This window comes from Scardinius erythrophthalmus (genome assembly GCF_964197995.2).
Source record: "Scardinius erythrophthalmus genome assembly, chromosome: 5".
Taxonomy (NCBI): Eukaryota; Metazoa; Chordata; class Actinopteri; order Cypriniformes; family Leuciscidae; genus Scardinius; species Scardinius erythrophthalmus.
This window is the reverse complement of record NC_138225.1, coordinates 9,646,911-9,659,550: the sequence shown is the minus strand read 5'-3', so window position 1 is coordinate 9,659,550 and position 12,640 is coordinate 9,646,911. Positions and strand designations below refer to the sequence as shown.

Here is a 12,640-nt window from a genome sequence, read left to right as displayed (position 1 = left end):
TGACAGACCAAGGTCAGAGAGAGATGGATTATATTCAGAGAGAAAGGTTTATAGAGAGACGATGAAAGAGAGAGGGGGGGGGAAGAGATGTGGTTTTACCAACCATAGGCTCATTGGAAAAACTTGCCTGTGGCGACTTTTCTGCAAAATGACATTACATTGCATCTTGCACCGCACATTTCGCAAGACTTTCAAAGTGAAATGTCCAGTGAGTGGCACTAAAAGGTATATGCTTTATCTATTGAAAATAACGCACCACCTACGTCTGGTTTGGTAGGAAAGTAGTGTTTCTGCAACTATAGGCACTTTTGTCACTGCAGACTTTTGGATAGACACTCTCTTAAACACTTTTACACTTTAATTATTTAATTAAATTTTTCTACTAACAATGTCCTAGAAGTATACACATGCATAAAAAGTATGCCATTTCCACCGTTTATTAGCATTATGTGCTGGAAATAGTGGTTATGGAAATAATATTTCACTTTATTATTATAACTGTGATCTTACTGTCATAACATGTGTGAAACAAATTACTTAAATAATTTTCACACAGTAAATATTTAAATATATATATATTTTTTTTTTTCACTCTTTATTTAAACTTTTATGATGTATTTTTCTAGCCTGGTTAAAACCAGACCATTCTCAGTAGTAACTGAGATATGGTCTGGCAAAGCTCCTTTAATAACTCATTTCCAAAGGGGCGTCACCAACGGATGTCGCTCAAATGCCTCTGGGCGCAATTGGATAGACCTAAAACTCCTAAAACAAATCAGAGATCGTCATGTGTAAAGCCATATGCTGCGTCCCAATTCGCCTATGTTACACTCTATTTTTTTACAGTCTATGGTTACACTACGCCATATGTACTCTTTTTGTGAAGAAAATGTATTTACTTTTGAATGTGTAGCAAAAAAGTAGGCAACTTTGGGACATACTACTTCGTCATCTTTATCGGACGGATCTGTCGCGTGCATCCCGTCATGTAAACTGCCCTGTCAATCATCTTGTCACAGTTAAAATCCTCTATTAAATCTAATTTAATTTCCTACCGTTTCGGAGAGAAATGTAGTAGCACGTTCATCTGCCAGTGGGTCTTTCATGGAGACTGTCCTCATGTGTTTGCAATTTGAATATAATAAAGCATTTAAAAGTTGGTGCGCTTCACCAACGGACGTCGGAGTGGACGTCGCTCAAATGCCTCTGGATAGGCTAGACCTAAAACCAATCAGGGCGATCGTCATGTGTAAAGCCCGCCTCAACGTTTCTGATTGGTGCCTTGATTTCTCGGCATGGGGAAATGGACTTGAATGAGCTCTTTGCCAGACTTATTGCAGAGCAAATCTAAATTTGCCGGAAGTTGTCTGGGTTTTCCCAGGCTAGTATTTTTCATAATTTAAGATTGAAAGCCTGGGTCTGGGACAAGGGTTAAACAGTATAGTTTTAGACATATAGTTTTATAGCTTTCTGAGATTGCTTTATGACATTTGATATAACAAAAGAAAAAAAAAACTTTCATGAAAATGAACCAATGGGACATAAAAGTTAAAGTAACACCCATAAATGAAAACAAGAGGTTAGAACTACATAATAATAGACACAAAGTGAGAAAAAAGAGGGAACAGATGATCCCAAAGTGCATCTTAACACTTGATCGTGGAGCTATTGCTCTATGGGCCGAGGGCCACTGGGAGGGGGGATCCCGGTGACAGGAAGGTTTTCCTGTGGAATAGGAAGTGGGACGCGCCTGCAGCTGATCAAACTCCATTTGATTATTAAGACCTTCATCTATTCTCATTCACTGATGAAACATCACACTGCCTGTTGATGTCATAGAACAGACACACACACACACACTCAATCATTCAACACACACACAAGCTGTCAGCCTCCCACTCTTTTCACACACTCCCACTTCTAACATCATCAGTCACACTTACAGCACACATGCAGTCAGACCACAACAACATTCACACTTTCTTCTACAAAAAAAACATACATAATACATGCATGCCAGCTGCAGGCGCTATCACAAAGGCATAAACAAAGAGCAAACAGCATTAAACCTTCAGCTCAACACTTTCATCAGCACAAGACTGCAGGCTTCAGAGTCACTCTGAAGTCCTGAGACTCTTTCTGAAACTCTGAGGGTTGAGTTCACTAAACCATCACGCCACTTTTGTCTGCAGTATTTCAGTGCAAAATGCCTAATTTATTTCACAAACGCAATACGGTTTAACCAGGTGGAATGCAGCTGCTGTGCCGTGTTATTCAAATTAAATCATTGTCATTCTTTTCAGTGCAAAACACACCTCCTTTCTATGTAAATCAGGCTTATTATAGATTGTGCACAAATCTCTTCGCTTGGCGCAATTAACATTGTGCTATTATCACCTGCGGAAAGCAGGCGGTAAATGGGAGTTCATTTAATAGAGGTGTTTGTTTCAGGGTTGTGTGCCATTCAGAATTGAATGGAGAATGCATTTAAATTTGAATTCGAATGTAAGGAAGTAAAATTTAAATAAATTAATGTGTTCATAACTAAAAAGCAAAGTTTGTCAAGACCAACTTTATATATTGCCTTGATAAAGACTTGTTTGAAATAAAAAAAAAAGCCTTAAAGGTTTATAGACTTAGATAAGATCCGATTGATTGATTGATTGATTGATTGATTGATTGATTGATTGATTGATTGATTGATTGATTGATTGATTGATTGATTGATTGATTGATTGATTGATTTTTTTTTTTTTTTTTATTGATGGATGGATTGATGGGTGGATGGATGGATGTTTTTAATTTAGTATTTTTTTTGTGTTTTTTGCATGGAAATTGTTTCAAATTAAATCCTACCCCATTTTCTTTCAATGCAGTAATATGCCTTTTAAAGTAAATTGATTTCATAAAATGATTTTAAATGTGGAAGTCGACATCTTAAGACTAAAATATTAACTTAGGTGCGTTGTTGTTTTGTCTGCTTCTTGTATATGACCAACTATTGAGTAGGATAAATATAAACTACTACTACTTACTGACACTTACTGCTGGTTCACCTGATATTTCCACTTCATGGTTGCCTGTCGTTTTGGAAAATAATCCAATGGAAAATATATAGAGTAAACAGCTCTCAGTGGCATTGAGATGTACGTGTCTGCGGTGGTTCACGCCAGACTGAATGCGTCAAGCATAAACAAGACTTAAGGGCCAGTACAGAGACCTTGAGAGGGCTGGTGGCTCCTCTAACCACCTACTGCCCTGCATCTGTGGCTATAAAAGAACCCTGCCTGTTACTCTAGGGGATGAAAGCATGCCGTCCTGTTTTGATTAGTGCCATCTGATCTTATACTGAAATAAATAGATCATATGCTGAAGGCAAATTTCTTTTATTCTGATCATTCTGTTTATGCAGTGTACATTTCAAGAGAGTTTGGGTTTGACGTAGGTTCTTTTTTGAGGATTTGTTGAGCAGCTGGTGTTGAGTGGTCAGTTTCTGCAATCGTTGACATGGTGTAGAGATAGTGGCAGGATGTTGGGAAATTACCGGCCACTGACATGCGAAGGGCTTTTGTTTAAGTTTCATTAAAGGAGGGATGATTGGGGAACGAGAGATGGAAGGAAGGAGGAAAGCTCTTGAGTGAGACACTGGAAAGATGTGTTTATGTTGAGGGGTGGAGTTGTTTCCTCTTGTGCATCCGTATGGTCACAGTCCACCATCATGCTGTTGCCTTGACATCTGCTGTCTGTCGGGGGTCAGTAGGTCATAGTTCATAGGGTCTTATTTTAGTTTAGATGATGAACATGGGGATTGGCTATTGGTTCTAGAGAAGAGCTTATTATTGACAGGAAGACAAGAGCAGATTGGAAGGAGATGGGAAACGTTCTAGACCCACAAAGCTGGTCATCACTCAACCTTTGACCTTTTTCCGGACGTGCATGAAAAAACGGCGGACATTTGTTTTCTTTAGGGAGGAGTGCGTTTCAAAACACGCTCTTTGAATATACGTCCATTTTCACACAGATCACGTCCTTTGGCAGAAGGACAATGTTTTTTTTATATAATATTGAATTATTCATTTATTCTTTTGGAATTTGTGTAACTGTAAACTGTAATTGTTTTGAAATTCCTTGTTCTTGCCATATAAAGTTTAATAATATGCTGTAAATATGTAAAATAATCTTTACAGAATGAATTAATATTAAAACATACCTAACAAATATCTTTACATTTTATATATTATATAACAACACATTTTAAAAATGAATAGTCATTTTAAAAACATATAGAGTTTATAAATCTTATATGATTTTTTTTTTTTTTTTTTTATATATGCAGGGAGAGAGCAACATAGCATATTTAGTTTGGAACTGCCGTTCAAGAAAAAGTGCAGAGAGAGCACAATCACCTGTTTTTAAAAGTCCAGTAGACAGCACCTGTCACAACAGTCATTCCAGATATAACACAGATATAAGCAATGGCGCATCGATCCAATAAAAAAATGGCGTGCAAGTGGAGATGTGAGTCATCGAACTGCTATATTGCAACCCCTCTATAACGGACAACTCATTTGGAATGAATCGCCACCATCTCTGACTTCTCTTATCTGACTCTCTCTCTCTTTCATGCTAATGAAAAAAGAAAAACAGAAATCAATGGCCGTGAGATTGCTACCGCACAGGTCCACATCTCGATCCAATGATGGCAAGAGGCCACCCCTCCACACTTTCTTATCGTTGCGAACATTTAAATTCACACAACCTTTTCAGACTGAATAATAAAACACAGTGCAGGCCGAGAGAGAGAGAGCTTTACATTGTTATCTTCACCGCTAAACAGTATTTGACATTTGACGCACATTTAAAAGTCAATGGGTTTGCTCTCAAATCAGCAAATATTATCAAGGCCCTAATTTCCCTTTTTAATGGAGAGAAACAGGTGTGAGTTGATGATTAGAGCAAACGTGTGAAAACGGCTATTGCTGAACAGACTGGACCACTCAGGCCTTTTTTTTCCCACTCTTTCCCTTGAAACCTTGCTTCGGGCATCATCATAATGCATTCAGGAGAACGCTGACTCCAATTATAATTACAAGCGCACGTCTCGTTTGTCCGTGACTGTCAAAAACAGGCCTTCTTAAATGTGCGACATGTTCTATTGGACACGATTGTGAGTTGTGTTGATGCAGTCTTGCTCTGACAAGCATCCTCAATTTGGCTGGTGCTCTGCCAAGATGCATTTATCGTTGTACCTTCTGAAAGAGTGTAAAATATGTCATTAAAATTGTCCTGACTGTGTTTCCTCACTCCATAAACAGTTCCAGCTCTTTTGGGATAGTGACAAGAAGGCTCTAGGGATGTTGGCGTTCGTCTTGTAATCACTTTTGTTTATGTTTTTTTGTTTTCTTTATCTCCCCTGACAGGAGCCGTTGTGCGCATCTGGAGCCTCCACATCTCGTCATCCAATCAGAACCCTCGCTTCAGAATCTGAATCTGCATTCCGTGGAGCAGAATAAAAGGAGTGGGAGCAGAGAAATGGGGTGTGCGAAAGTTCTTCTCGTGATGTTCGTGATCGGGTTTGAAAAGGGGATTTGCGTCAACTGGAACCCCATCCCACGCAAGACAGTTAAATATAATGGTGAGTATCTAATGACCAAACAAAACTGTGAGCGATTCCTCCCAGCGGTGACTGCGCAGCAAATGAGCCCACTGTCCTGTTCCCGTTTTTTTTTTCTCACAGTATTTTTATGGCACTTTCTTTATTTGTACGTCTCTTTCTTCTTTTCTTCAGTCAACCCCTCCCTTCATTCTCTATGCAGATTTGAGATAAGAGGCGTGATTTCTGCTTTGAATTTACTGAGATATCACATTACTGCGTGGTTTTATAGGCTTTTATTGTAAAGAGCTTACATCCCTATTCATTTGCACTCACTTCATTTGTGCCTGTTCTCCCTTACAGTTTTCTATTTCACTGCTCTCTACTTCTCTTTTTCTCTTACGCTTCCTCTGGAGGGAATTCAGTGAGAATGAGTTGTGCCTGGTGAGAGTGCTGTTTAGAAAAAAAAAATTATTCTTTATCAGTATTTTTGCCTATTCCTGGAAAAACTTCTAAGCATCCTTAAGACATCTAAGCATCCATAAAAATGCATTTACCTGAGAAGCAAAATTGCATATTTTTTTAAGATTTGTTTTCAGATAAAATCATTTGCATTATGTGTATTTTTCTTATCTCATTGGCAAAATATTTTTCTTGAATTTTTTTAAGCATACATCTGACAACATTTAATGAGGTCTATGCTTAAAGTAGGAGAAAAACAATTTGCCAGTGAGGTTATAAAAATAATTTTGCCTGTCAGACTGAAAACACTCTGGAAGCTTATTTCCACAATTTTGTTTCTCAAGTAAGTTATGTCCTGTTTTAGTCATTTGTAGATGGTTTTACAGCAATATGGAATAAAAACCTGTCTAAGAGATTGATTATTGTGTTGTATTTGCAATGAAATCAGGTTAACGGCACAGACACACCCTCAAAATTAGCACTGATTTCAATTTGTACGCTTTTTGCATGCCAGTCCTGAATAAAAGGTTGTGGAGGATGCAACAGACTAGGGTAATGTGGCATACTATGCTGAGACTGTAAAACTTCACTTCATTACTGCAGTACAGACACCTGAATCGGCTCTTTAAAATGCAGAAAGTGCACTAGTCTACACCGCGTGTCTGGATGGATGCCCTGTCATAATGCTCTTCTCCATCATTTGATGAATTACTTCTATAAAGATCAATAGAAAATGTACTCAAAAAAATAAAACATAACAATTTAGCACAATATCACAGTCAGTTGTGCCAGGTAGCTCTGCATTTTGTAAATGAACAAGTTGATTTTTTTATGGTCTATATTTATTTGATTAAATGGTATTATTATTATTTTTTACAATTGAACTCTTTACCCGCCATTGACAGAATTTTCCGGCTTACCGTGTTTTCACTGTTATATGGTAGGGGGCGCTATTATGCATCTTCTGAAAGAGTACAGAATATCCTGATCAAAACACAGGCAAAAAAAAAGCAGAAAAAGGCGATAGCATATGTAAGCAGGTGCGTATGTAAAATAATGCGATCATCAACATAAAATAGCATATAAATCGAAACTGCCTTATTGTTACCAAATGAAATGTCGACCCAGGAAGAGTTATAGGACTGTGAAGCTTTGGGGGTGTTGATGGACTCAATCTACTCCATCTGTGTTTTGTTCATTGTTCATGAATACGATCCGGATGTAGTTTTTGTCAAAAATGCAATTTTCTCCGCTTTTTGCTCAAAATGTTGCCTTTTTTATGAAACCCATATTCAAGTGTTGATAAAAAAAGAATGCATGAAGCTAGAATAAAAATGTTTTGTAAACTTTTGTTTAACAGCAGAGGGTCTTTCTGTTGATATATTGCATGTTCAGATATTCATACAACAAAATATTCTGGTGGCCATGAAAGTTTTATGAAAATGATCAAAAATGCTGGTGCTGGCTGGCAAAAACGATGTCTGGGAATGGGCTAAAAAACTGTTTTTTATTTAAACGTATTCAAAATGTTATTTATTCCTGTGATGTCAAGGATTAATCAGGATTCTTTACAGAATAGAAAGTTCAAAAGTACAGCATTTACTTTAAATGAAAATCTTTTGTAACATTACAAATGTTTTACTGTCACTTTTGAGAACTTTAAAAAAAAAAAAATAATACCGTAGTATACTTAGAGGGAGGCGTGTAACATGAATGATTTGGCTTAAATTAAATACTCTTGGCACCACAATATTATAGCTTAGCAACTTTCAACTAGATTGCTGAAATTCTGCGTGCAAAAGGGGCACAGCCTTTAGTCAATTTGCCCCTCAATCTTTTCCTGTTTTAATCTAAAACAGCTACAATAAACATTAAGCAGTACTCATGATTTTATGTACACCCATAAATTGATAGCATCTCCTTTTAAGCCCTCAGTAGAGATCGTAGCAGCTGGGAACACAGCCTTAAATGGACAGGAAATGGATTTAGTTGAGCTACAGCAAGTGAGAGGGACGTCAAAGAAAGTCCAGAAAGAACAGAAAAGTACACAGTGTGTCTACAGTGTGTGTTTAACTACTGTTTCAGGTCATGTGTGACTTCGTTTGGGCCCTAAACCACATAAACAGTAGGCCTGCACAGCACACATGCGCTTTTCGGGGAGGATGAAAGCCAGAAAAACAGGCATAGCATCGGAGTGCACTTTAATGTTTGTGTGTGTGAGCACGCAGAGTGCTTAGACTGGCAGTCTGAGGGATTTAGAGCTGCAGTAGTGTGTGTTTGTGTGTGTGTGTGTGTGTGTGTGTGTGTGTGTGTGTGTGTGTGTGTGTGTGTGTGTGTGTGTGTGTGTGTGTGTGTGTGTGTGTGTGTGTGTGTGTGTGTGTGTGTGTGTGTGTGTGTGGTTGGAGGTGGAGAGCTGGATCGCTGCAGAGATAATATTTACCCAGTACTTTCCACACCCACACCCCCTAAAGACCCCTCCTCCACAATTATCCGCATCTTAAAGACAGAGAGGAGTCACAATCATTGCAAACACTTGTCTTTAGGCTGCAACTAAACGTCTTTTCATTCTCATTTTCCCCCTTTGTTCATTATCAAAGCGCTGTACGTGTCTCTGTGTGAATGTGTGATGAGGTTTCATCAACTACACATAATCAAGCATCTGTGAGACTCGTGGTGTTTTCAGCATCTGCCGTCTCACTATATGAGGATGTGGACACATGAACTTTGTCCAGAGCTGCTCTGATGCTGCGTTCACACCATGTCCAAATTACCGCAGTCTCATAAGGCCCTATTTTAAGTGCATGATCTAAAGCACACGGCACAAGTGCACTTAGGGCGTGTCCGAATCCACTTTTGTTTAACGACAGGAGAAATGGTAGGCGGCGGCGCACCCAGCGCATGGTCTAAAGGGGTTGTCCCTATTCTCTAAATGAGTAATGAGTGTGTTTTGGGTGTAACGTGCAATAAACCAATCAGAGTCTCATCTTCCATTCCCTTTAAAAGCCAGATGTGCTTGCACCATGGCGGATTGCTATTTACATGGCGGAATTTGCAAGCAGAAAAACTGAACGCTTCTCCATAGAGCAAACGGATCTGCTCGTGCGCGAGGTTAAAGCGCTCAAGCAGACCATCTATGGGACAAGCTGGATTCCACCATATCTTTATGTACACAATAACAATCTTTTACATTGTAATCCTTTTATTTTTCATATTTGGCATGTTTGTGTGCTGCTGCGCGTCCTTGTGTGTGTAATAAACAGAGTGTATGTGCGTTGTGGACCCGCCTATAGGTGCATATTACTAATGTGCCCTTTAAATAACTAAACTATTCTGCGCCATTGACTTTAGACCAGGTGTTTGTTGTTCAATGGCGAAGTCTATTTCAGTTGCCTCAAAATAGCAACGTGCCAACAATGCGCCTGAACACACCTCGTTTTCAGACCAGCACGCCCATTGGCGAACAGATGGGCGCATATGCATTTGCTATTTAAACAACATGGCACAGGACGTGAAAATGACAACTGCGTCGGGCTGAAAGTAGCAAAAGACACTTGCGTCGTGTCTGGCGCTACATTGCGCCAGGTGTATGATAGGGCCCAAAATGACAACACGAGACATTCTATTCGAGCTCTTCACATCCCCGGACTGGGAATAATGCATTTCTGTGGCATCACTATGGTACATACATTTTACAGTAATTTAAACCTGGTGTGAACGCACCTTGAGAGTTCACTTCACCAGAAGTCTTCACAACAAACTGTCAAAATCAATGTTCTATTTAACTTAAAGAAATTGTGAAAGAAGTATGTTATTATTGTGCAGCAGAATGTACTTCTCAAAGTAATAACAATTTTTCCTCCATGTTTCCATTTTAACAGTAAACATCTGTTGTGCAGCACTTTGTTTGCCAAAAAATAAAATGAATTGTTAAATTTTCATTCAGTTACATTAAAAAAAAAAAAATCAGAAATTTTAAATCCAGAAAAATAAAAAAAGACAACACAGAATTTCTGAAAAAGATTAAACATTTAATAGGGACCAATTATTGTAACAAATAAATAAATCATAATTTTTTTTATGAATTCTATAGATTTTACATATGCATTTTGAATGAAATTTGAAAATTAAATAAATAAAAAAGATTTCAATGGGCCCTAATTTTTTTTTCTGTTCAAATTTAATACATTTTGTATAAGTTTCATTATTTAAAATAACTAGATTAAATGGGATCCATACATTTATATTTTGGGGCTTTTTGCCTTTATTTAGATAGTAGGAGGACAGACAGGAAATCACAGGAGAGGAGAGAGTGGAATTGGACTGGGAAAGGACCTCAAGCCGGGACTCGAACTCGGGTCGCCCGGAGTGCAAACGCAACATACAGCGGAGCACTTGCCCACTATGGCTCCAATGGAATCCAGAAAAATGTAAACTGAAAAAAAGGAATTCGGGAACAAACAAAAAACACAATATGAGAAAAAATAAAACTGATTTCATAGGGCCTTGCTTATTTTGTCTTCATGCTGAAAAACAGCTCTGAGAGTTCAAAGGGGAGTCAGATGCCCCGCCCACTTCCACGCCCCACCCATAACTTTCCACAGCAGATCTCCACAACTGCCGTCCTGGAACAACAGAGACCAAGAGCAGGTCAAACAGAAAATTAAAGACGAATTTCAGTGGAGGCCAAAGGAAACTCCCGCTGACTTATAGAGGAATAGTAGGAACGTCCAACGTGCTGAGGATGGCAAAGCTACCGAGAGAGAGAGAAAGGGACTGCCTGCCTAGCACATCTCTCTACCCTCCAATTACCATAATGACGGCCTCGGCTGAAACGGACAGGACCACTGCGAGTGTATGTGTGCGTGTTTCCGTCTATCTGTACTGAACTCCTCCCCACACACAGATATACACAGTCTTTGATTTATCCTCTCTAACAGACGCCCTCTCCTGCACTTCTACTTCTCACTGTCTGTAAAAGTGTTTCTTTTTTCATTCAATAAATCTGTCTTCCATACCCTTTGTAGAACTGTTCGCGCCAGAGTCTGTTTGTTAAAGGGGACAGAAAAAAAAGAAAGTCTTTCTATTTTTTTGTGCGCTTGCCACTTTCATGAAAAGGTCAAACTTGGTACAAGCTGTGAGCTCAATTCTCGACTGCAATCCCCCCCCCCCGGTCTGTCAAACGACGGCCTATATTTCAACAACCTTTCACACATCTCTCCCTTTTACCGTCATCCACTCTCTTCCACTCACTCTTTCATTTTCTTTCAGTCTTGCATTTTTTTTCCCCCATTTCTACCTTGCTCTTTTACTCTCATACTGTAATTTTTCAGCGCCCACACCTTTTTTGCTCTCTCTGCCATTCCTGCATGTTGGGCCCTGAGGACAGTTTCATTGCTCTGATGTTGCTTTTTCATAACTCAGGAGACTTAAAGTCACCATGAAATCAGAACTGACCTTATTGACGTTCCTAATGCATGTTCCTGGACTTATTGAACATGTTTTGGAAGTTTTGGCAAAAAAATCTTGCTCTGTCTATAAAATGACAATTATCAATTATTTAAGATATTTAAGTCCTACTATATAAGTCCTGTGCTACTTTTTGTTGTTGTTTGCTTATGTCATTTATTGCAGACTTTGGTAACTTGTGATATTGTTGAGATCTCTTATGAAACTTTCCTGGTGTTTTGGAACATTGTAACTGGTTTCTGGCTGATCAAAGATAGTCATTAGTTAGTCCAAGATGGCCATTAGCTGGTGCAAGTGTTCCTTTAGCATTATTTATACACTATGATAGTATTGATTCAGTAGTGAATTAGCTTTTATTTTTGTTTCATTTCATTCATTTTGTTTGTTTTAGTAATTTTGTTATGTGCTTTTGTCATTTTTATTTTTAATATTTTTATATTTATATTTAGCTCGGTTTTAATCAACTTAAAAGTTTTACATAAAATTTTATTTCAGTTTTATTTTAACAACACTGTCAAACTGTTCAAATATATTTAAACAGCTACAAGTTGATCTTTCCGACTTAAAGTAAGGTTAAGCTGGTTTTTGAAACATGGTAGCTGGCTAACCAGCTAGTGCCATTATGACCAGCTGTTGACTAACAACTTTCCAAAACCCAGCAACTAGCATGAGATTTTACAGAGAATACTAAGTTTTTTTCTCAGAAGAAAAACATAATTGACTCAAAAGTGCTGTAAGTAATTTCAGCTAGCTATTTTGCTAACTCCCACCATTTTGCGAAATTCAACCACAAGTCCTCCTTTCAAATCCCATCTAAAACATGTCAGCAAACCAGATGTCAGCAATCATGAACATGCAAAATGGTTCACATGTAGAGAGCGTTTCTGATAGGCTAGTCTTCAGGCGTGGGCCGCTCCCCTGTCTCTTTTTTTGCTGTTTACACTCTAGCGCTGTCACCGAGACACATATTCCAGTGACATCTGTCAGGAAGTTGGGATGTCTGTCACCATGATATCAAAAATGGACAATGTTTTTTTTTTTGGAATACAGCAGTATTATAAATGATTTATCTGTGCACATCATATTTTTTTATTCATGTGCCCTTATAATCTTTAATCA

The 12,640-nt window shown here is 38.4% G+C and overlaps 1 protein-coding gene across 1 annotated transcript in view; it reads left to right on the top strand.

Annotated features, from left to right (window-relative positions):
- Window positions 1-12,640, top strand: part of sema4c (sema domain, immunoglobulin domain (Ig), transmembrane domain (TM) and short cytoplasmic domain, (semaphorin) 4C) — a 58,895-nt gene that overhangs the window by 26,153 nt on the left and 20,102 nt on the right. The window contains exon 2 of the mRNA XM_081365898.1: window positions 5,421-5,635. Within this exon, the coding sequence (XP_081222024.1) occupies window positions 5,533-5,635 (103 nt within the window). The 5' untranslated portion in view covers window positions 5,421-5,532. The remainder of the gene's footprint in view (window positions 1-5,420; window positions 5,636-12,640) is intronic.